At 37.1% G+C, this 24644-nt stretch overlaps 1 protein-coding gene across 1 annotated transcript; it reads right to left on the reverse strand.

Moving 5' to 3' along the window:
• Nucleotides 1-1579: 1579 nt before the first annotated feature.
• On the reverse strand, nucleotides 1580-23577 carry LOC121632853 (integrin beta-3-like). The gene is made up of 15 exons (XM_041974613.1): nucleotides 23417-23577; nucleotides 22280-22365; nucleotides 21707-21911; nucleotides 21323-21575; nucleotides 18957-19119; nucleotides 18516-18677; nucleotides 18310-18405; nucleotides 15885-15974; nucleotides 15303-15437; nucleotides 14178-14622; nucleotides 7821-8043; nucleotides 7619-7719; nucleotides 6686-6805; nucleotides 2926-3092; nucleotides 1580-2285 (listed from the first exon to the last, which is right to left on the reverse strand). Exons 1-15 carry the CDS (start codon nucleotides 23487-23489, stop codon nucleotides 2217-2219), a joined length of 2388 nt encoding a protein of 795 aa, XP_041830547.1. The 5' UTR covers nucleotides 23490-23577; the 3' UTR covers nucleotides 1580-2216.
• Between the last annotated feature and the right edge of the window lie 1067 nt (nucleotides 23578-24644).

A 24644-nucleotide genomic window follows, 5' to 3' on the forward strand; every position in this document is an offset into this window, starting at 1 on the left:
TTTTTTGAGTCTTTGTGAGGTGATGTTGCAGGAATGGAGGGAACACGTTCACTTTGGCCTACAACTTTTTACCTGTTTAAATTTCTTTCCTCTGGGAAAAAAAATCAGCATTGTTAGCTGTACAAATTGGTAAATATCTCCAAATAATAGTTTTAAATATTTAAAAATAGACACAAGGCATTATTTTAGAAAAGACATAAATATCTTATTTTTTTGGTATAATTAAACTGCCATTTATCTGCGCTGTGTAAATGGGCATCATCAGGTGGAACATCAGGACGTTGCTGTTTCTTTATTATTCCAGACAGGAGGCCAGTCAGTTCATCAGTCTTGTTTTGTCTTGAAAGCTGTTCTCTTCTGATTTCTGCCTTTCATTTTTTTATGAGAGTTTCAGGTTTTTCCCAAATAAGGCTGTAATAGCTGATACAATTTAATGGAAATGATATCAGAGTTTAAATATGAGAAGTGTGGATCAGATATTACTGACGTACCTGCAGTTGTTCTGGTTACATTTTCATTTGTGTTGTATTCACAACAAATTTCCAACCGCTTTTTGTTTTTCTCAGTTGCAGTTTTTAAAAAATTACATAGCTTGGCACAACTTGTTGGAGTAAAATCATTTTATTAATTCTTTTGAATGACTTTATTTTCAGATTCAGGTGTTTTTGAGCCCATTCCAGGTTTGTGCTATCACTAGGTTTATTCTTCTTAATCCAGGACTCTATAGTCTCAGACTAACTAAAACAATCTGACAAGATTAGGAAAGTGACTTAAATATGCCGGTTTAACTAGTATGTTTAAGGCTTAGTCCTGGTTTACTCTAAGCCCCGTCTCTGAAAAAGGCCCATGTGTTTGGTAAAAATCACAAAAAGTTTCACCAGGGGTCACTGTTTTTGTTTCTGAACTTAAAAACATGCCTCATGGAACATTGAGGTTAAAAGTATGCAAATGTAATGATAATTAAGAGCTGTAAAACTCTAAAAGCTGTCTTCAGCTTTGTTGGTCTGTATCTAAGTAACTAGACTTCATATAGCTTTATTTTATAAAGTGATAATATGTATAGAAATAGATGTAACTTAACTTTTTATAAATTATGCATGAAACTTTGCATCAAATCCATTCATTGTCACTCATGATCTGCCTTGAGATTACAGATACAGTGCTCCAAGTAGAGCGTTTAAACCCGCTAAGGTAGTATATCTTGTGTATGTGATGTATTTGTGTGTTAGGTGTGGTCTTTGTACAGTGCTCCATGAGACATTTCCAATTTAAATCCAGATGAAACAAATGCATTATAATCAAAAAGCCTTGCATAGTGAAAAGAAAATTTCAGGAAGGATGTTACCTCCCTAGCCACATATAAATTAGATAAATTCAGTGTTTGAAACTAAATGATTCTAAGCCCACATTCTTCCCAGGAGACAGAACTACCCATTGACACGTATGAACACTGATAAAGATCTTATCTGGATGTTTGAAATACAGCAACTGTAACATGATTACTTTTTCTATTTAATCTAAAAGTTTAATCAAAAGTTTAAACAACTAAAAGAAAAGTAACCATTACAAATTATATTAGAAATACTGAATTAATTTGAATTAATAGGAGACTCATTGTAAAGTTGAGCGGCGTACATCATGTGCGGGAAACACAATGTTGGCAGGATGTGATAAAAGCTAATGTCTGCGAAAGGAAACCATGACTATTTTAGTCTGTTCTGGTGTGTTTCACAGGTTTCATTAAGGGACACTGGTGTCACTTATTAATTGTTACCATGCATTTGAATGTGCTTCATTTGCTTAAAGGGGGGAAAAGAAGCCTTTATTGTTCACATCTTCAAATATGTTCCTAGAAAATTGACCACATTAGGGGAAATTATTAAGAGAAAGAAAAAAAATACAGTAAAAACGTAACAGTTCATTCCAAGTCACATCAAATCTGAAGGATATGGGGGAATCAAACATTCTGACTTCAACAAAAAAAGCCAAATTTCCTTAAAACACACAAAACAGTATCTTCTATTTTATCAGTGTAGTATCGATGACTGTCTAATCCCTGATAAAACGTGTCTTCTGAATCATTTCTACATATTTACACACAATTATTAATTATTGTCTTGTGACAGTAGAAGCCTGCACATGATTTGTTGCTTTCACCTAAAGGATGGTAAAAGTTCATTGTGTCATCCTTTATTCTTCGTCTTTGCTCAGTAGCATCAGTCTTTTCCTCTGTATGTGATATTTGTGAAGGTAGATGTAGCTCCTTTGTAGAGAGGATTGTGCCCCTGTTAATCAAAGAAAAATAGACACGGTAATGAGAGATTCAGCAGCACAAAATAGCCTTGAAATATGTGTTAAATACTACAAAGGCAGTTTAAAGATCCATTACATTATAGAACATAAAGTATAATTCTTTTTTTCTTTGTGTGTATATGTTAACTATTTGTTTCATTGATGTTCCCTTCAGTTTTGGAAATCTTTGACTTTGTAATTTGTGCTTTCACTTGTTACTTATTGACCACAGTAATTCTTTGAGATCTAAGGCCTTTGGTGTGTTTTTTCGAGGCCACAAAGAGGCCTATTACTAGTAAAGCTAATTAGCACTGGCTAATTTAAACCCAGCCCTTCCGCTGGTTGCTTTTTGTTCTGCTGGGAGTAACAGCACGCCACAAAAATAATAGAAAACATTTTCAGAAAACAGGAGCAATTGACTGCATGTGTGGCCTTTTATGTGTGTAAGTGGGTAAGTGTGTGGGGATTTACAGGAATATTTGCATACCAGTGTGTGTTCACAGAGTCAAAAAGGAAGCTTCACAGGTATTACTGCTGAAAACTGCAAACTGATCCATAAATTCCATCATAATATTCAACATATTTCTAAATACACTCCTTCATAGTAGCTAGTTTCTTGCTGGATTCACATACCGTGTCCCACTTGGCACGAGCACGCTCTTCCTCAAATTTGGCAAACTCTCTTCTGTCATGGATGGTAACCAGTAGCTTCCAGATCAGCAGAGCTGCCAGACCAAGGAACAATATGGCTCCTGCCACTGACAGAAGCACCACTAAAATGTCTGGACCCTTTGGGCAGTCTAGATGGGCACAGGAAGAGATAAAGGGGTGAGTAAAATAGAGAAACAGGAGAAGATAAGCCTTAGAGCAGGCCAGAGGAAGTGTGATTTCATAATCCTGTTTCCTCCTTGTGTCTTCTTTCACCCAAATGTGGATTAGTTTTAACTGCTTAGCCAAAAAGTTATGGCTTTTCAGGTTTAGGACTATGTGCCTCTGACACAGAAAGCAAGAATCCCCTTTAACATGCCTGCTGAAGGTATCAGTTAAAAGTGATAGAGGAGAATCTGGGGATTGTACTGGTTGTGAACACTATTAAATACCAGAGTAAAGAGGAGGACAGGCTGCAGTGGAAAATAGTAAGATCCTACAGCCAGGCCACAAGTCTCCCATCCCTCATTATGGTCTGGCAAAATGCAACAGAAACCTGATTTGCACAGTTTCAACAAGAACACACTTCAGATGGCTGACAGTACCCATTAACATGAAACATTTTATCACCAGAGTGGAAGAATACATGACTTGTGCTTCCCTCAGTCATCTTTCCCATCATTAGCTGTTCTGGAAAACTTGCTCTTAAATTAACCACCAAATATGTTTTTGAGAAATGCAAGGGAGGGTAAAAGGCCAAGTGCTGCTGAATCGTTCAAGAGAAAATTAGTAAAAAAAAAATCAGCTCAACACCGCCTGAGTTTAAATGATTCTCAAAGGATGTTTTTCAAAATGAGGCCGAGTCAGTGAGACAAAGAGAATACAGGTCAAAGTTGTGTAACAGCCCAAAAGTCTGTTGTCTTAGTCAGCATCTCACTATCAGCTGTTGATTTGGCCATGTTTGGGTTACTACAGATAAGATGTCTGGTCTTCCCTGTGGTATGTTTTGTAGTTTGAAGTGGACAGGACTCAGTTGCCCACTAGGCCTGCATACTCTACTTGCATAGTCCTGAAAAAGCACATTAGTTCAGTATCAAGAGGGGAGAGAGGCCTAATCATTTTTTTTATTACTCTCCCTGGCAAGAGTCATATCAGGATAACAAAGGACACAGCATTTATTAGGAATCATCTCTCTGGCCTCCTTGTGTTCATGTTCAACATTAACTTTTCTTTCAAGTGATTTTTAGGCCCAATTTAATCACTCTGGAAGATAACTGACTTTTTAACTACTAAATGCCCAACTGTTGTATTTTTCCCACTTATAATTTGATGCAAAATAGCAGAGAATAGAATACTTTTTCTCCCCACAGTAAACAGTCCCAAAGTACCTGGTTTAGCTAAAAGAGACATACAAGTACTGGAAGTATGGAACTTCTCTGGCAACATCTGTAGAACATTTTTCTTGGAAAGGCCATGAGATAATAAGGTACGGGAGGGAAGTTTTATTGCATCATCATGGGTTGGTAAGACATGGTCATCGCTTAGTAATGCATTTGGGAATGGCATAATTATACCATAAACAGGTCAGCTACAAAAAACCGTGGCCACATCTTAATGTGGTGGTGAGACACAATCTATTAAGGTTTGAACTGAACAAGCTTTGTACTACAGGACTATGATCTCTTATTAAGTATGGATACATTTGATTTAATTATACAATCACATTTAGATGATATCCTGCAATCTCTTGCAGTCAAACACAGCATCATCATTAGGAAAAGACACAATTTGACCAGCTTGACATCAAGCCATGCTGTGTGTTATTACTTTATATCCTGTATTATTTTGCATACCATTTCATCCTACATACTGTGTAGGTAAAACACCACTCATGACCTGTACTTTTACCTCAACCCAAACCATTTGGTCTGTCAATGGAAAGTTATTTTCTTTATGCTGTTAAATGTGGTTACAACTCATCACATTATTACTACATTATTACTTTCTGAGCATCATCATGTGTCCACCCAGTATCTTTGTCTCTAGCTTTAGTATCTTGTAGCTACATGTAACAAAATCTACTACCAATTTCAGTAGACATGATTTGTAACAAGAGAGAACAAAAATGTTAAAGTTGTTGGCACTGAGCTAAGAACACTCCAGATCTGCAGTATGAAGACATCATTTTTGGGGGGTATATTTAAAGGTTTTGTCGTATCAGTGTAGATGGGATTTAAGCTGTATTTCTTTTTTGTTACTCTATAGCGATTTTAGTGAAAACTAGTGTACGCTACTGGTCATAAGTTTGGGAACACTTTCCTATTAAATCCAATGGAAAGTTTACCAAAACGTATGACAGGTAATGTATGCACTCAGGTGTTGTGTTCCAATTAAAGCCAAATTCAGTTGTGGCTGATTAAAACGTTGTAGCTGAGTCTACTGCAGAATCATTTGATGCAGGACTGAATGCCACTTTCACATTGTACTCATTGTACAAGTACCAGATGTTAGGGAGTGTTTTGTGGGTTTTTAACCAATGTAAAAATGGCTGTTGTGTGCGTGCAGTAATTTGTTTGTTAGACTAGAAGTATTTTTGAAACATCTACTCAGTGTCTGTGTTTGAGCCCGTTGTGTCATGCACATACAGTATATATGTGGGCAGCACTGTTGAGTAACCTAGAGACAAACCAGGGTGAACTTTTACAGCCAACATCAAAGTCCCTTTCCTCTTCCTCACTCTTTCATTCTTACTTTGCTCTATTACTGCCTCTTCAGCTGACTCCTTTGATCCTTACTCCTCTTACAGCTTATACACAAATCATTTTGTATTAGTACTTTTAAAATAGTTTTCACACCATTAATTATCGTCCTTTCATTCATTTGTTCTTTCTGTGGCTCACTTCGTTTTTCTTTTGCTACCGCTCCTGTTTTCCTCTTGAAGATATGTAGAGTCAGCAGCAGGATCCTGGTTCCTGAGCAGTGCGGCTGTTTACAACCATCTTTGACACGGCAGGGAGTGCCTGTGTTCAAGGCAAATTGTGGGGCACTTCTCTGATCCCCAGTTGTGCTTAATTAAACACACACATTCATTAAAGGTAAAGTCCAAAGGACAGACTTTCTCTGCGGGCAATGGTGGTCATTAAAGGCTGTTGAACCCCACGCTCCATTTGGCCACCTAACTAGCAGATGAAGAGCAGGCGGCAGAGACGTGACAAATGGAGCTTGGGTGCAGAAAAAACACAAGGCAAAAAGTGGAATTTATATTTATTTATTTGCATTTCTAGGGACTTATCTTTGTTAGTGGTTCAGTTCTTGTATTAACTGTTAATTCTAAAATAGTTTTCCTTGAAGTTGAACCATATGAAGAAGAAGCACAGTGTATGTTATTGTATTGAAATATTTTTGGTCACTTGAGGGCAACACACAGCCTGTAAATCCAACATACTTGTGTTATATCATTATAGATACATGTAAGTAAAACCATACGGCACAGGGCAACTGTCCATTCATTTGGAGTGAAGTTAGTAGATTTTACTGAATTTTCTGCGTGATATTCACTCAGTTTTCTCTTTAACTTTTTCTGTCATATGAATAAACTATTTTGCACATAAATAATTATCTGGAAAACAATTTAAAATGGCGGTTCTTTCTACATCTGATTTTAATGTGAAGCTTCTGGAGCTTGCATCTAGCGGTTTCCACTGTGATTGCACTTTAGGGTACGTCAGTGGGTTCTCGCTCTTACCTGGCTCTTTGATGACAAACAGGATAGATTTGCCACTGGCGTCCTCATAGTACTGGAAACGCTCCACACAGTCATCTTCATCTTTGTAAGTGCAGTTTACAGCGTTTGTGTCATGGAGCACTGTGTGAAAAAATGTTGAGAAACTTATTTATCAGTTAGCCAAGACTTGAACCTTTCACCATTATATTTGTATAAATAATAAAAACACATATTAAATCCTGCTTGTAAGATGTTAATTGAAGTTTGAAATTAGTTTTGTAGTTTTCTATGTTCTTATTTCCTGATTTATTCAGATATGATTTGCTCCTAGTTTAGATTTGCTTGTTTCTCATCACCTGTATTTAGTTAAGATTTAACCAGTGTATTTACAGTTGTGTTAGCTAACAAAACCTTTTTGTCTTGTTCTAGAGCTCTTTCAGGCTCAGTCTTTTCTGCTTGGATTTAGTTTGAATTGTTTTGGTACTCTGCCCTGGGGCACTGTTTTCCATTTTAACCTGTTTCCTTTTATCCTGCACTTGGGTCCTTTTTCTAGGAAGACCTGTCCACTGCCCAGTTTGCAAGACAATATTATGTACACAATTAGTTTGGATGATACTGGCTAAATGACAAACTTATGGCACTATGAATGAAATCAAGTCATTTAAAAATAAAGGTGCTCATGATGGCTGATTGACTGACCATATTTAAAAAATCATAACGCTGATAGTTATTTTCCTCTACGGGGTAAACCCAGTAGGATAAACAGGATCAGTAAGCCCAAAGTTTTGTCTTTGCCAAATCACTGTCTCATGTATTTACAACATCTAAAAACGTTTGAAAATGATCATTTACCATAAATATCGCATGTTGTTAGTATTTACATCATCATTAATGAGTGATACCAAAATAACTATCTCGTTTTTCTGAGTGGAGTTTTGATCAGCTGTGTCTTACCTAATTCATCCACAAGCACAATCTCATCTTTGCATATTCGACTGCAGGTGTTGTCTTCGAACAGCTTGCCCCTCTTGAAGTGTTTACACTCCACACACTCCCTGACACGACAAAAGATTTAAAAAAAAAAACAAAAACAGAGAAATTCTTCTGGAAGGCAAATTCAACACCTCTGCATGCAAGACTTTGCATTTGCACTCACTTCTTCATTGTACAGGCATCTGGGCAGGTGGGGCACTTGTCACATGTGGCCCCGTAGGCTCCCGGCTGTGTGCACTCACAAACTCCACAAACACACTGACCTCTCCCACTGCACAGCAGACCCAGGTTGGACATACAGGTGTCAGTGCGTCTGGAGCAGTTACAGTTGTCTCCCTGCCAGTCTGGTGCACACTGGCAGAAGCCACAGTTACATACACCATGGCCTGGGAGGGAAGGAAGACAGCATAAATATTCTCTGACCAGCAGCTAAGTCTGGTTATTGGTATAGCTTCAATTTCCACATGGGGTAAATATACAGCAGTGATATAAACAAAGGGAGAGAGAATAATAAAGACAGGGAAGAAAATATGAAAAGTGATGTTCTGTGTGTAAACATGGTTTTGGTTGGTTGAATTTTGTAATGATGGAGTATTTATTGGCTGAGATTAATATGACCTGAATGAGTGAGAGTCATTTGTTTTAAACATCTTAAATATGTTGTGCTTTTTCAAGTTCACATTTATTATTAAGAACATTATAAGAAATTGTGACTTTGACCTCAAAATAGCTTTGTTGTTAAAATCATTTTGCTTCAACCTGCTTGGGCTCATTTAATCCATTTAATCCACAGACCTCAGATTTATTGCTCTATTTTTTTCATCAAATGTAAATATTATGTGTTATAACGTGCCACATATCTGAACTCTCCCAGTTCTCCGTAACTCTGATTCAATACAACTGTTCAAATCCAAGCTCAAAACACATCTGTTTAAACTGGCATACTCACTGTAATATTTCACACTGCTTTTATTATTGTTTTATGTATCCGTTAATTCATGAATGTATTTATTGATTTGTTTTACTCTTGTGTTTTATCCTGTAAGGTGACCTTGAGTGTCAAGAAAGGCGCCAATAAATAAAATGTATTATTATTATTATTATTATTCAATGGATTTTCATAAAAAGTGGAAATTTGTATTAAGTCCATGGGACCTACATGTTATAAAATATTAAAATTGACCCTAAACTGCATTTATTTCCCCTCTAACCCTCACTTATAGTTTCTGCTTCACTAGAATTTAGAGAATTATGAGATGTAAATCTACATTATCTTTAGCTTAACAAAATATGAGGGTTAGCAAGCAAAATACTGGGAACACCTTTAAATGAAAAAATTTAAACAATGCTGCCAAAAATTAAGCTATGAGATCAATATTGAAGTAATATAATAAACTGAATATGTAGAATGATTAGATTTAACAACACACACACCAACACACACACATACACACGATCACTACTCTTAAATTTTCACTTAAGAATAGTGAAAATTAAAATAATCCTCTTAGGTCAGATTTATGTTTCTGATCTCAATTTTTGAACAAAAAAAGCAATTAGCAATTCATGGGGCTTAATATTATCATAACATTTTTTTTATTTGAAACTCCAAAGGTGAACCAAGGGTTCAAACTAAACAACAAGAGACAAGGATTTACTATTTCTTGATTTTAATTTAAGTGATTTCTTTTATTTCCAAGCTATAAAATAAACTCCAGTGGTTAGGTAAGACAGTATGGAATAAACTTTATGTACCATTTCATGCACAATCTGGCATGCAAGGGATCTAAGGACATATCAGGGGCTCCAATAGAATTGGAGTTATGTGGGTTTAAAACTATGTTTGGGTGGTCAAGAGTTTTTTAATATGGGCAACTGCTGCGTTTTAAGGGGCCATGACTGACTTTACTAAACCTGTGTCATTCTTAATATTTTACTTGACTTGTTTGATACCTTTGATTTGTTGTTACATCTCTATACTGTGTATTCAACAACCACTTCAGCACTGCTAAAATCAACAAATTAATATGTTTACAGTTCTTGCTGAGAAATTAAACAGGTTAAACCTTTGTAAGTCTGATGCTCCTGACTTGTGATTTAAAACTCAGAAAAGCAGAAGTAGATGACTTTAAACTGCTGTTCCACTGTGTGACTGGTGTCTGCAACACTTTTATTTTTGGCTGCATTGTTCACCGCATATGTGAGTAAATTTTTGCACATCATTGGCTTTTGTTTATTCAGTGTATCCAGTGTGTGTTTGTTTGAGTGACAGTGCCGAAAACATTGTGGCGTATAACCACGGAAAACAATGATCTGATAAACAATAAGACAGGAAGCTGCTTAGGACAGACTGACTGGATAAAAGATGATCCATGAACAAACCATCATTACCACATGACCACAATACTGCTGGCTTTTAATTGCATCATTCTGTGGAAGAAGAAGAATGGTCCTAACACTGAATAAGGGATTTGAAGACAAAAGCAAACCATGTTCTGCCCAGACACACTCTTTGAACATTTCAGTACTCTCCCACATGGCCCTTTTCTGACCAAACATGGGTTTATTTTTAGCCTCATTACACCACACTAACCAATGAGTAAGCAGAAAGGTATTTTCATGTTACTTTATGGACTTTGGGCAGTACAGCAAAACATTTCTTTGTGAGAGCATAGGAGGGGGGTTGAGTGATATATAAGACATGATGATGTAATGAAGTATGAAACAGAAAACTGCCAGAACTTTGCATTATGCACTTATCCTTTGTTCTCCTTTCTGTCTTTACATTCCTTGTCTGATGCTTTTTTCTTTTACCAACGATGTTTGAGAGTTGGGAAAACATTTGTGTTATATGTTGTAATTTGAATGAAAATAAAGGTGCATCTTTAATGTTGCACATTAAAATGTGAACTTCATTTGATTTTACAAGCATAGATGATTAGTTTTGGACAGAACCAAATAAGCTTTATATCGTGCTCCCAATGTTCAGCAAAGCTAGCTCTGACCTAACAGACGATCTTCCATTAAGGATTTGTTTAAGCCATTTAAAAAATTAGACAAATTATCAAGAAAGTTTGCTGAAACAGCACGCATGAAGATATTTTTGTGTTGTAAAAACATCTACTACAGCTACCATGCTAATTAGCTAGCGCTATGGAAGAACTAACAGCTTGGCAGGTAGTTTTTTCAGCTTAACAGGACCAGGTGCTTGTTTTGACCTTGAGACAGGTACCTGGTCTTGGTGCTGACACATCCTGGGTGATCCAGTCACAAGTAGTCAGCACTAAAAAGGTGTGATAACACTCACAATGGAACGAAAACACTCAAATCCAGTCACTCAGGCCACAATTAATGGGTGATCCAGACACTTCTGTCTATTCTGTCTACATTATGATAATGTGACTGCAGTCCATCTGAGTGATATCTTAAGAGACCATCTATATACCTAATGTTTTTCCACATAAGCAGTGAAGTTGCCACTAGAGTATTCTTGCTCTGTTTCCTGAGACATTACATTGTGCAAAAAGTAGCATCATAACTCACAGGATGAATTATCCACTGACTGACTTAGTGTACACACAGCAAAGAAGGACTTTACACTTTCTTAAATGCTGCTTAGTTTGGCTATCTGTGTACACAACATTAAAGCTCCTATATTTCCATAAAATTATCACTGAGCTTCTCAAAATTAAATTTCAACTGCAGCTGTGATCAGTTGTGATTGAATCATACATCAAACAATATCTAATTTTCACATCAGAAGGCTAAACCCATCTTTTTACCCTCAGCTAACCACGAGAGGAAGCAGCAGCACTTTTATTTTAAACCATCTATTAAGTGTCTCCACTCAACTTTTAAAATGAACCTTAACTAAAGAAAAGCTATTCAGGGAAATTTTCCTTAACTGTATGAAGCAAATAAACTAAAGTAACCGATACAGTCAGATGGTGACAGTATAACTACATTATTCATAGCTTTAAAGGTCATGGTCTCTTACCAAAAGCAAATATAAGAAGTTAAAACTTGCCTGGAAAATCTCTTTTTAATTAAGTACCTTGACACAATTTTTTCATGCCATGTCATGGAGGACTTACAGTCCATGAATAAAACAATAATTACAATTATGGTTGAAGTTCTTGGTATACAAACATTGATTGGCTACAATTAGCTCAATAATTGCATCTTTCCAGCGATTCCTTTACAAAATGCTTACAATAGCTTCTCCCTTTCTAGCGGCAACAGAGAAAGGAGTGGACTTTTACTGAGTGGCTGTTCAGACTGTCCCACCTTCTCTTTAGTACTCAGCTCCACTTGATGTACCTCAAAAATAGGAAGTGAAAACTCAAAATCTTAAAATAATATACATGTCAGACAAGTAAAAAAAAAAATAGGTGTAAGATGCATTTGAGAGACATTGCCTTCACATGACTTCATAATTAGGGTAGGGCTCTCAAAGGAAGTAAAGCTAAGACCGAAGAAGTTTGAGATAGACCTTCTTTTAAAAAAGATTCTCCACCTCTTTCTGTCTGTATGACCAACCAAAACCAAAAAGGTTTTGGTTGTGTTTGAAGATCTGAACACAAAACTTGCTTGTTTTGACTGGAGACCTTGCTGGATCTGACACAAACACCGACATGCAACAATGAAAATAATCATTCTCAACATTATGATGCTAATATAATGTCGTTTCACCCAATGACGCAGACGGGCTTTTTTATAACACCAACTTTCAGAAAAGCCAGGGTGCCCTCTAACTGCAGAAAGTTACTATCAATGTGTTTTCTATGTATGAATGCTTTTGAACCCTGCGGAACAAAAGCTTGGCTCAGCTCACACAAACATACAACCTGAGAGCTAACACTCACGCACAGTGGACATGCTACACCATGTGTTTATTGTGAATGAAGCCAGTGTCCTGGGCAGGAGGGAGAATTGTTATTGTATGTAATTCTTCCCAGATGAAGTGGGTGGCAAGTCAACATGGTTAAAGGGGCTGCCAGCCTCAACACAAAGGTACGCACATCCCAGAAACTCTACCACAGCCATACAAAATATCTACAGTGGTCAAGGGGTCATTTTATCCTCCTTCCCATTTCACACCACATTAGTTTCATTTGGTGACTGGTCAGCAGTTAGGCTGTTTTAACATTGGGCACTTACAGTAGAGTCATGTTGTGGTACAAGCTTTGTCTTGCTGAAATAAAACAACTTATGTAGCCAAGAAAAAACTGTATCATTTGGCCTTAATGGGGACTTCACAGATGTGAGAGTTAACTTTGCCATGTGTGTTGAATGGATTTTAAAGAGTGAAATGATAAGAAACTGGATGCTTTTGTGTTTCTTTAGCTGAGAGGATGCAATGTCCATGATTTCCTGTTGTCTCTATTTAAGTTTCTCTTTTGGAAACAAATTGAGTCCATGAAGTGCTTTCTACTACAGAATCATGCCTGTTTTTGATGTGGTGCCCAAGTGCGTGAAGCTCACATCCAATAAATATAGATTTTTAGCCTTTTTCTCAAGTTAACTTAAAACGTTGGGCTGTATATGATAACATATTTATAATTTTATGTTGAGAAAAATGAGGTTTTATATTAACTGTTTGTCCATCACTCTTTTGACTAGTGATGAAAACCCTTGAAAGACTCTTTGGAAAGCTTTATTTTATACCCAGTCTTGTTATTGATGGTTAACTTGATCGATCAGGTTCTTTTTCCAAGTCTTTTGTTGCTCCTGTGTTTTGTGTAGATTAATCCAAATCTCATATCTAATTAAATATAAAAAAAGAACCTTTAAAGTAAGAAAGCTAAGTTTCTTTTTAAAGTTCAGCAAACTACAATAAAAAAAATTGTTGTTCATAGAAAAATGAAAAAGAAAACAAGGTTTCTTAAGTTGAAAAATGATCTGATTCTTTGTTCTGAGTTCCCACTTCAGATGCACACTGAATGCAACATAAGTTCCAGTCTATGCAGAAAAGAAATGGATTCCAGAAAAAAGAAACAAGCAAACGAAGAACACTTTTTGTGTTTTCAGGCTACAATAAAAGCTATGAATGGGTGCAAACATCACAGTGCCATTAAGGGACAAAATGTGGATATGAGACATTAACAAGACTCAGTGATATAAACAGAGATATGAGGGTAGTAACCAATACCCAACTCTGGTATACATGAAAATCAGAACATTTTCCTATTAAGAGTAAAGTCAATAGTCAGACTGTTGTCTGTTGATTAATGTTTTTTTTTTTTTTTTTTATGAAAAATGAAACATCAAATCCAGCTGATCTGCAGAAGACTGCCATGTCTTAAGAATAAAATGCCCCAGCTTTCTTGTTCTAGCCTCTCTAATATGAAATTTTAGTTGTTTCCAATGCTGTTATATTAATATTGTGAATTTTAAACTATTGATTAGACAAAACAGGACATCTGCATACACTTCATAATGAGAATAATTATCACTTGATATGCTGCAACAAGCTGAAGAAATGTAAACCTCCTCCTCACTGCAGCTCATGAAGACTTACCTGAGCATAGCTCTCCTTTGTATCGCAGGCAGTTGAAGTCATCACACTCACACAGCTTTCCCCAGACCTTTCCAAAATCACTGCTGTGGCACACACACTGGCCACACACGCAGTCTCCACGCCCACTGCAGATGGCAGACTGAGATCCTCCGGATCCTGCAGGTCCGCTGCAGCGATCCTGCTCTGTGGGATTATAGTCGCCCTCTGCACACTCGCAGTATGGACCTAAGCGGCCCGGGTGGCACAAACAGATGCCACACTCGTAGGTTCCATTTCCGTGGCTGCATTTGGGGCTGTTCGGCTGAGCTTTGGCCTGGCACTTACAGTCACACTCAAAGGTGACGGTGATAGAGAGGGAGTCCTTGAATCCCACAGGCTTGATAATAAACGTTTTCTTCTTTTGTTTGGGGCAGCCACGAGCACGTGCCTCCACACTGAATGAAACCTGGATGAGAGAGATTTGGATCAAAGCTATGTATTTTGTTTTTGTAAATTTGTTTTAGAGATTCTGCAGCTAACTTGATGTTCATTAAATAGCTACTCATTTTTCATCCTTATCAAGTCACTGAGGAAACAGCGCTTAGGCTCCAAATGCACTTAGTCAAAGTAATTGTTCAGTCAGCACTGCATCCATATCTGGAAAATGTCCTAAAGTGGGCGGTCACTACAACTGGACAGACATCCATATATGGAAATAATAAGAGGAGATGAGGCAAAGAGAAAGAAATGTGTGGAGGCCAGAAAAGTCACCTGGACTGAATAGTGATCAACAAAAAGCCTCAAAAGATAAAGAAAATAAAAAAAACTGACAGAAATAGAGATGGTATTAAAAAGAACAAGACAAGAAAACAGAACAAGGACAAGAAGCATTAATGGTGATCTGTTTCTTCCGCTATCTGCTCTTTGACACCATGTGGAAATTCAGGAAGGGAAATGGAAAAGTTAGACGGACTGTCCAAGAACACAATATAAATATCATCAGGAACTGAAATATTAATACCGGTTACTTTTGTTACCAAGGTGAAACAATTCTATACAAGTAAGAACAAGTTAGCATCTAAGATATCAGATATGTTCTATTGCAATACAAATTGTTTGTTGAAATAAAAGTGTTGCAGCTCTCACCGTATCTCCGATTTTGAGCCCAGAGCAGGATTTAAGGCCTGGGATGAGCTCTCCATTCAGGCAGGTGGCGTTAAAGGACAGGGACAACTCCTCTGGGACACCTTGGAGCTCCAGCTCCACTTTGGAGCGAATTTTCTGTCAGCACCAACGAAAGAAATAATCTTTAAATTTGAAAAAAGAACTTATTGTTTGTTTATGTGTAACAGTTAATTGCCTTCTCTAATTACTACTCAAAAGTTTGGACAGATGTAGCCATTCATTTTAAACAAGTAGGTGACGGGTTCTGTTTACTGTCTGCACTCAAAAAAATCATGTGTCAAGATTTAATCTAGAATCAGTTTTCAGCTCATGCACCTGTTGTCTGCATTTTCAGCTCAGATGAAACATAACAAAAAAACAGCCATGAGTTGCCCACATTTGGTCAACTTCACACTTCAGCCATTGCGGAATTTTCTGCTAAGACTCTGGCTCGACAACACATGACTCAGACACTGTGGGTGTGTGTCAACAAGCACATGTCATCCCCTAAATTACTGTCTAGCCAAGGATATGCGCGTGTATATGTGTGTCTGAGGTGCTTACGGCGTAGGCCTTCAGTATGAGCTGAATAACATTTCCTGAGTCGTTGGACAGCGTTCCTACTGTGGTGCCAGGAATCAGCTCACTGTAGTTCTGCAAAACATGGAGACGGTCAAACTGTTAGACTGCTGTCATCAGAGACTCCAAATATGAAATATGCATCTTATTCCTGCTAAATATAAACCTGTAAAAATCACAAAAAGTTTCCTTTTCTCATGAGTTAAAATGTCTAAATTAATATGTACAATTACAACTTAAGTGGATATGTTTCCCTCAGCATATTGGTGGACCAGAACAAAAACAAAAATGGACACTGATGTCAGTCATTTGTACCAATAAGAGATCATGCTGTCTTCTTTGGTTTCTCTTAGCCTCATAGTTGGATTTTCACACTAAAAGGACTAACACATCCTGAAAGCGAAGAGCTGGGACTCAGTCTTCTCTATAGTCAGTGTTCTGCTTTTCTTGTTTAAACAATATTATTCTGACAAGCAAGAGTTTAATAAATCGAAGGGGAATCTAGGATGTAAAGATAGCATAGCTTTAATATTTAATGGATGTTTTATTGTTTAAAAAAATTAGCCATATCCTTGTTTCCATTTTAATGGCAACACATTACAAAGAAGCTGAGACGTGCCTGCTTATCCCCATGTTCAATTAGAAGACTTTAACAGTCAGGGTTTAGTAAATAAGGGAAATAGTGGTTTTATTTCTGAAAGGGAGTCTTTTTTTTCATTCTGGCTTTATGTAGGTGTTTAGCCTTCTTCACACTGCTTAAGTCCTATTTGTGCTCCTTATGTAGGTGACATATCTGGACAGTATGCAGACCAGTTTACTAAAACGCCTTCATTTCTGAGCCAAAGCTGCTGCAATATGTGCAGAATGTTGTTTGGTATTGTTTTGCTGAGATAAGCAAAGACTTCCATTTAAAAAAAGTTGTTTAGATGGCAGCATATGTTGCTTTAAAACCTGTAGATAACCCACCCATCCATCCATCCATGGATGGATGCAAGGCTGGATAATCCCAGCAGTTACTAGGTAAGAGGCAGGGTACACTCTGAACAGGTCGCTAGTCATTCATCCATCCATTTTTTTACCCTCTTATTCCAGTGCAGGATAGTGGGAGGCTGGAGCATTTCCTAATGGCAATAGTGGTATGCTGTGGATAGGTCACCAGTCCACTGCAGCAAAAATAGCAGCTTCAGAGATATTTAAATGACCCATGCCATTAGTACTGATGCACTTATAAAATTTGAAGCAGAAAATTTAGAAATATAAGGCGATAACCAGAAAGTGTCTCTCTTCTTTTAAATCCAAAGCATGCAACATTTCTCCAAAAACATTTTATGAATTTTTTAATCCACAGAACAACTTTCCACCAAATCTTACTTCATCTAAAACAAACACAGGCCCAGAATAAATGGTGTCTGGATCTTTTTTTATGTGTTGTTTTTACTTGCATTTGTGGATGGTTGAAGCTGATTATGTTCTCTGGTCATACAGTGTGTATTTCCTTAGATATAATATGAATAATCATATTTTCTTTTCATAATGAAATGCATTTAGATATGACTGTTGTTATTGCAGAGATGTCTCGCTTTTAAACAGGTGTAGAACAAGAACAATGCCAGGTCAACTGATGACGTATAAACTGGTAACTGTTCGAGTGCATGCTCAGATTTAATTTCTTTGTCCTATGAATGATGTGACATAGAGAAGATTCTTCAAGTGTGAATTTACAGATGTCATGAAAAGGCACTCTGAAACATCACACTCCCTGATTGATCGCCTTAATAAAACTCAGAAACAAGAAGTCTGTCATGTTATAGTGAACCCAAATAAGTTTTGCAAGGTCTCACACAAGTTTTAATAATTTATGTTTTTCTGTATTGCCATTTTTCTCTTTGTTTGCTCACAAAATACACTGTTTCCTCAGTGGCTTGATAAGGAAAAAAAATCATCAATATTTAGATAATTAATTTTCACATTTTTAATTAAATGCAAGGTTAAAATGAAAGACAAATCATAAGATCTAGCCTATATTTACATTTTACACATTTGGTGAAATGAGCTTATTTATACTAGTTCATGTAAATGGTAAAATGTTTGGTTTTAACAGTGTTATCAGTTTATGAGGAATTAAGTCTATATTTTTCTGTGTCTGCATAGTGTGTACAAATGATTATTATTTTAGTTTCCTTTCATCCTGTAAAGCAGCATCCAAGATTTTCTCTTTAAAACCAATGAAGTTTGGAAAACTTTTTAAAAAATACTACTCTATGTTCAAAATAAGATGGTTATAGGAGGGATCTGCCCTCTTTCACTTTCATTTAAAAAATATTAGTTCAGTTTATTTATTTGAATTACTATAGTTTTTATGTGTATTTTATATGTTGCATGCAAAGAATGTGCACAGCTGTGAACTCACCTGGTAAAGAGAAACCACAGGGTTGGTTACTGCAAAGATGAGATTGATATTATTCTCTGACATCTTCTCTGTGATCAAAGCAAGAGACGGATAATCCTGCAGGCCAAACCGAAGAGCGGGGTTAGCTCAAACAGAATTAAACTGCTTTTGCAGGGCTGCATGTTTAAATATAGTTTTTATAGTTCTTTTATACAGTATACACTAACCATGGTGGTAGACATGCTGTAAATATTGTCAGAGTTGAGGTGGCACTGTCCGTCATTGGGCTGCACAATCCCAGCCAGCCGACCATCCAGAGCCACGTGAGTCTTGGCATCTGAGGTGAAGATCAGGAGGTGGGATGCACCTGGACGCCAACCGATCTGTTCCTGGTTTCCATGAAAGGCAAAAAAATATATATAAATATCTTTTTGAGAGTGGATTTAATTTTCCTTCCACTTTCCTTCAGGATTTATTTGAAGCAGCTATGTTTTCACATTGACTATAATACTGCTCTTTTCTTGCACTGTGTTAATTGCTCTTTTAGTGATCCTTAAATGTTTTGAGGTGAGTATGTGTGTGACATAAGAAAATAAGAATGTAAAATAAAATCTAAACAATGTGTGTGAGACAGAGGAGGTGTGTGTTTGTGCAGTATGTTTCTCCACCTTGCACACAGCAGCCTGGATGATTGCATCAAAGCCTCCCTCCGGGGCATCTCGGTTCCTGGACACCATCTGCTTCTTCACCTCCTCCGTGAAGCGACTCACTTCTTCCGTCAGAGACAGAACATGTTTGTAGCCAAACTGGGGCAGACAGGTGGTATTAATGCTGTCAAATAAACAGAAATGAACAGTTTAACAATTAATATCAGATTGATTAATATCCAAATTACTGTCAGTATTTTGGGTGAGCCAAAATGCTCCCCTAAAATTATTTAGAACAAAGATTAGTTTATTTTCTTTTTTTTTTTGTCATGTCAACTTTAACTTACAGGCTTTTTTTAGATGTTAGGTGTTAAACAGCCATGAATTAAACTTCCTGTATTCATACAAAAGTTTACATTATGAGCCACCACCCAACACGGCTGGAAATGTATTTCAATAGGAGTCCTGGACTGTGAGTTTAAAAGTAAGTCATGAAGTTTTCCTAACCCTAACCATGCTGTTTAATGTCGAACATAAATACAAAAAATCTACAAGGGAAAGCACAAGTAAACAGTAACTGATGAAAAAAATAGTCATTTTCAGGTATAAGTATTACATGAAATCATATGTGGTGAGAACTGAATTTGTTCTCAACTCTTAATAGTTATGTGTGAGACTCCACCTTCCACAATGTGGACTTTTTCCATCAGTTTAATGTGGTGTATGTGTGTAATACACATTTGCATTGGCTTCCTGATTATTTCACAAAATGTGGTGACAAATTTTGCCTTTATATATATGCATGTGATAGCTGTACAGTATACAGAGCAGAGAAACCTACATATGCAAAAATCAAGTATCTAATGTTTTGCCATTAGGTGGAATTTCAATGGATCACATATCCTGAGTGCTATATTTTATAAATAAACCTGCACAAAATGAGACAAAATGAGTTTTATGTCTTGCTGCCGTGTATGCGGCAAAACTTTGGTTGGTTCCACCAACTCTCACTCCAAAGATTATTGAAAAGTTGGCAGATCTGTCATTTGATTTAGCTCTGCAATTAGCTAAATGCTAACAGTAGCAGGCTAACACTCACAGTACCAGTACTGATATTTAAAACATATGTTTTACCAATACAATTTCTCTGTTTACCACATTTTAACATGTTCAGTATTCTGTTAGTTTAATGTAGCTAATTAGCATCGAACCAAACCATTGATGTTATTGGCAAAGTCTACAATTGTCAATTCAACAGATTAAGGTTCTAGTAGAAAAGATCAGGAGGACCAAGCTCGTCGGTACACATGTTCAGCCTGATCAGTCTCAAGCTTAATACTATGCTAAATTAATTTACTCCCTCCAAGCTATTTTGCAGGAATGGCTCATTTTTGGAAAACAGTGGGTGTGCAGTCCACATTCATTAGTCTACCTTGTAATCTAGAGAAGCTGCTCTCAGCTGACTCTGTAACTGTCTTGTAACAGTCAGTTGTAATTGGCAACAGTTACAGCTGACTCTGAATAATAGGATTTTTTGTTCCTTTTGAACCCCTAACCTTCCACCACAAGTGTAAAGACTGTGTTATAACTTCACGTTCTCATACATAATACTATTAAATATAGTCGTCTGAACTGCATGTGGATTCTTCTTTTTCTAATCTTTTTTGTAGACTAGCAGACTGAAATTCTATACTTGTCTTATCTTTTATCCAAACATTCCTAAAGGCTGGATCTGGACAGATACAGTGTAAACCTAAAGTAAACGTCCCCCAAGAGACAATAAATCACCAAACCAATCTCAGAAATGCTGTGGGGTGGAGTTACTTCACACCACCTTGCATTCAGACACTTGTGCTCTGAGTAAGTTACCTGCGGCTGATTCAGAACAGCTGACTGAGCACATACTAGAGCCAGAATGAGCCTTTAACAAGTGCTGTGAGTCTGCTTGTATTATAACTAAAAAGTGCTGTGTTTAAAGATGTCCATGCAAAAATGACATCATCTGCATAATGAGGCTAATTCCCATATGCTGACATAAAAAAAAAACACTGAAATCAACACTAGTGAGTGTATCAGGAATGAACAAAGTAAAGTTTGCTCCTGATTAGAAACACAAGTCCAGTTAATAATATAAAATCAGCACATTTTCATTTAAAAAAAAAAGAATATTACAACATTTTGTGAAACATGATTACTTCCAATCAAGCATATGTCTTTAAATGTAAAAATAGTCTGTAATATATATTTATATTTTGATAATATTTCACTTGATAATGGGGTTGGTTCAGCATTAACTACATTAACAACAGCAGGAAACTCAACTTGGTTTCATAAAATAGGCCTGGTGTTGATCAAACTGGGTGAGGACAGCATGTCCACGGCTTCACCTGTAGCACGGGTTCTTCACAGCCGCTTCAGGTGAGATGTACATGTAAGGTGAGAGTGGCTTGTCCACAAAAGCCCCAAAGCCCATGCGCAGGTTGCTGGTGGTACGGTTCATGGCTTCAGCCAGGCCTTTGCCTAGCGTTCTCAGGCGGAAGAGGTCGTCATTCATGGAGTACGAAAGATCCATGAGGTAGTAGAGATCTACGGGGTAGTCCTCCACCTGACGCACCTTCACCGTGAAGCGCTTGGCATCATCTGGAAAATGTCATACACTTGATGACCTTGATGTTAATGATAGTGAGTATTTTCTAATTCAATCAATAAGAGTATCTGTGCATGAGCTACATTTAAATGAAAACAGTACTTCTGTGGCAAGGAGATCTCACCTGGCCTGAGGGTGATATGTAATCTTTGGGGCTTTATCTGGGTAACATCTTGTGTTGCTCCTGCCGCTTTGTTGCTGAGTGGTCGATCTTCAATCACCTGTAATTTGCTGGTTGGAGACTCCAGAGCTGATGGAGCACAGCCTGCTGCCAAGAGGTTGGTCCTCAGATCGCAGCGAGATGAGCTAGCAACTCCATGTCCAAAGTCCTGATGGAAGAGGTGCAACATTTTTCATAGAAAAACAGTTTTTAAAGCAACTCACCGGGGTTTAAATGTTCACGTTCCTAGTTCAACCGGTGGCTCTTAACACTTTCAGAGTACTCAGGCTAAAGTTATCCACAGTTTCTCTTCACTTGAATGAAAGACCAGGTTTTACTCTATTAAATCTTTGCCTCAATAACTCAATAACTCAATGTCTTTGAGGGCACATACAAGAAGCTTACCCAGTGGCAAAAAAAACTTCCTCTGACAGTTAATCTCTGGCTGATTAGGAGGCCTGCCTATATTAACCTGCATAAACTTGGCTGGCAGAAAAATGATTGGCTCAATGAAGGGAAGCAGAAAAAGGAACCCACCTCTTGGAAACACCACGCACAACTAGGGTGCACGGCCAGACATTGCTTGCATGTGCTGGCTCCTCTGGAAGTGCACACATTTGAGCCTGAAAACAAGAGAAGAAGAATTCAAAACTTGAATGATTCTTCAGTGGTTATTTTCATTTTCATTTAGGAAAACAGTGATTAAATGCTGCATTTTCATTTGCTTTGAAATATCTTACACTCTTGTCTGTTTAAATTAATTGAACTCATTGACATTAGTCAAGAATCTCAATTGCTTGTGCAAGAACATGCATTAAACCTCCGATTCATAACATATTATCAAATGACACCCAGGTGGAATTTCCATTAATAATGCAGTCATGTAAAGTAGTTTTGAAACTTTTTGTTGTATTATTCCACAAAATTTACCTGGCAGAGTAGTTTCAAGCTCTATGTAAGCCTATACAAAACATAATTCAGTAGTTCAAACCCCTTTAAAAAATAAAATAAAAAAAGCTGTTTAATGTCATGACAGTGACATTATGACATATTCTAAGCATGAGAAAAGGATTAATATTCTGACAGTGATATTAGATATAGGTAAAACAGAGGCAGGAACTTTTGTTGCATGGTATAATGGCAGTCTTGCAAGTTTGGTTAACTATTTAATTGTATTTTAAGCTCAACAATGACAAAAAAAAATCAAACAGATGTGTGAAATCTATCTTTTTTCTACTATTCTGTGTGTCATCGTAATCTGCAAATCTTTAGATGGGAAACACTTGACTACCTGGCTGTATATAGGCTGGGTCATCCTCCATAACAACGTGAATTGATTATGCTGTAACAACCAAATAATGTTAAATGCAAATCCAACTTTAATTCTCAAGTAGCTCATACTTTGGCTTTTCCCACTGATGTGTTGAACCTTAAATGTTTTGTCTACTGGGCATGTAAGTCCTGCCACATATCCTCACATACATAACTTTCCAAGAAGTTTCTCAAGTCCCCCGCCCAAAAAATTACAAATTACCAAAAGACATTGGCATCCTAATGGGCATCACATTGCAGGTAAAACAGACTGGAAACATGCTTTTTAAGACACCATCGGCCATGTCTTCTTTATCCTATTTTTTTCTGGTTTTATGCATAAAAAAAAGAAAGTGAGCTCACCACTAACTGCTGTGATTCCTGTGAAGAACAAAACGCACATCCACAACAGCCTTTGCGTCTGGAGAGCACCCATCCTGCTGAGGGCTCTCTGTGAGGACGCAGCCCGTCAGTGAGCTGTAAAGAGTAAAGAACAGGGGAAAAAAACTCATCTGTAATCCAACCAACTCCAAATAGAGTCATATGTCTGAAAGCCGCCCCTCTACTCCCATCCCAGAGCTCACATATTCATACTTTTAAATGTAGTGGGCGGGGAAAGCGCAGCATTCAAAGCTACGGGTACTGGAGAGCAGTACGTCTGCGCACACGGACCAAAGTTATCACTTGGACTTTATTATTATTTATTATTATTAGTAGGCTACCATTTAATTCCCTTGTACTAAAATAAAAGTTGTCCTTATTGTTTATAAATTAAAAACTTTGAAAAGAAAGACCACATTTAGGCAAAAGAACATCAGAGGTTTCACAGAATCACGCAGCCTTGTCTTTGGTAGAAAATATTTTCTTTACCAAATACTAAACCCAACAGGATTGGTTTTAGTATCTGAACATCAAGAGTTATCATGTCTGGCAGGGTTTTGTTAGTAGCATGACACTGCTCTCTAGTGAACAGTTGCTGTAAGGACACCAGAACAAGGAGGCAGCACTTCTGGAAAAGTAGAAAACTATTATCTTTTTCCCCCCTTCGTCGTCCTCCTCTTCTTCTTCCTTAATGCTAAAAATATCAAAATTATTACTAAAGCTGAATCATAAACGAATACTTTGACCTAATAGGAGTCAAATAGGCTATTGAAAAACTAATACAAAAGCTTGATAATTATTTTCCTTCTTTGCGCATGCGGGTCTATTTACGACAGTTAATATCAGTTTAGGCCCCTATAAGCTGCACCTTGAGAAGCACTGGTAATATTATTCACCGGTAAGTAGGCTGTCTCATATCAGTTGTCCGTATCGTTGCACACGCCACTAGCAGCAAAACGAGGAAAACAATCTGATTAACAGAAAAGTCTTTATTTTGAGCTAGTTTGAGTTCCCCTTTTTGTTTTTCTGTTTCACTGTTAAAGAATGTCGCATACATTTAATCTATTTTTAATGTAAGATATCAGCCAACTTTTTAAATTAAATGTATTCTATTCTATCCTATTGCTTGTGTCAGACCATGTACAAAAGCTTTATACCTATGTATAATTATTATTAATTATTATTATATTATTATAGCTTTCTTGTTTAT

The sequence above is a fragment of the Melanotaenia boesemani genome, chromosome 21, assembly GCF_017639745.1.
Source record: "Melanotaenia boesemani isolate fMelBoe1 chromosome 21, fMelBoe1.pri, whole genome shotgun sequence".
NCBI classification, from domain to species: Eukaryota; Metazoa; Chordata; class Actinopteri; order Atheriniformes; family Melanotaeniidae; genus Melanotaenia; species Melanotaenia boesemani.

Excerpts from the sequence above, each read along its gene's own strand:
- LOC121632853 (XM_041974613.1), bottom strand. The coding sequence starts at position 23,489 with ATGGGTGCTCTCCAGACGCAAAGGCTGTTGTGGATGTGCGTTTTGTTC. Across the intron at positions 22,366-23,416 it reads AGGAATCACAGCAGTTAGTG|GCTCAAATGTGTGCACTTCC; the intron begins GTGAGCTCACTT and ends TCTTGTTTTCAG. Across the intron at positions 18,406-18,515 it reads ACAGCATGTCTACCACCATG|GATTATCCGTCTCTTGCTTT; the intron begins GTTAGTGTATAC and ends TTTGGCCTGCAG.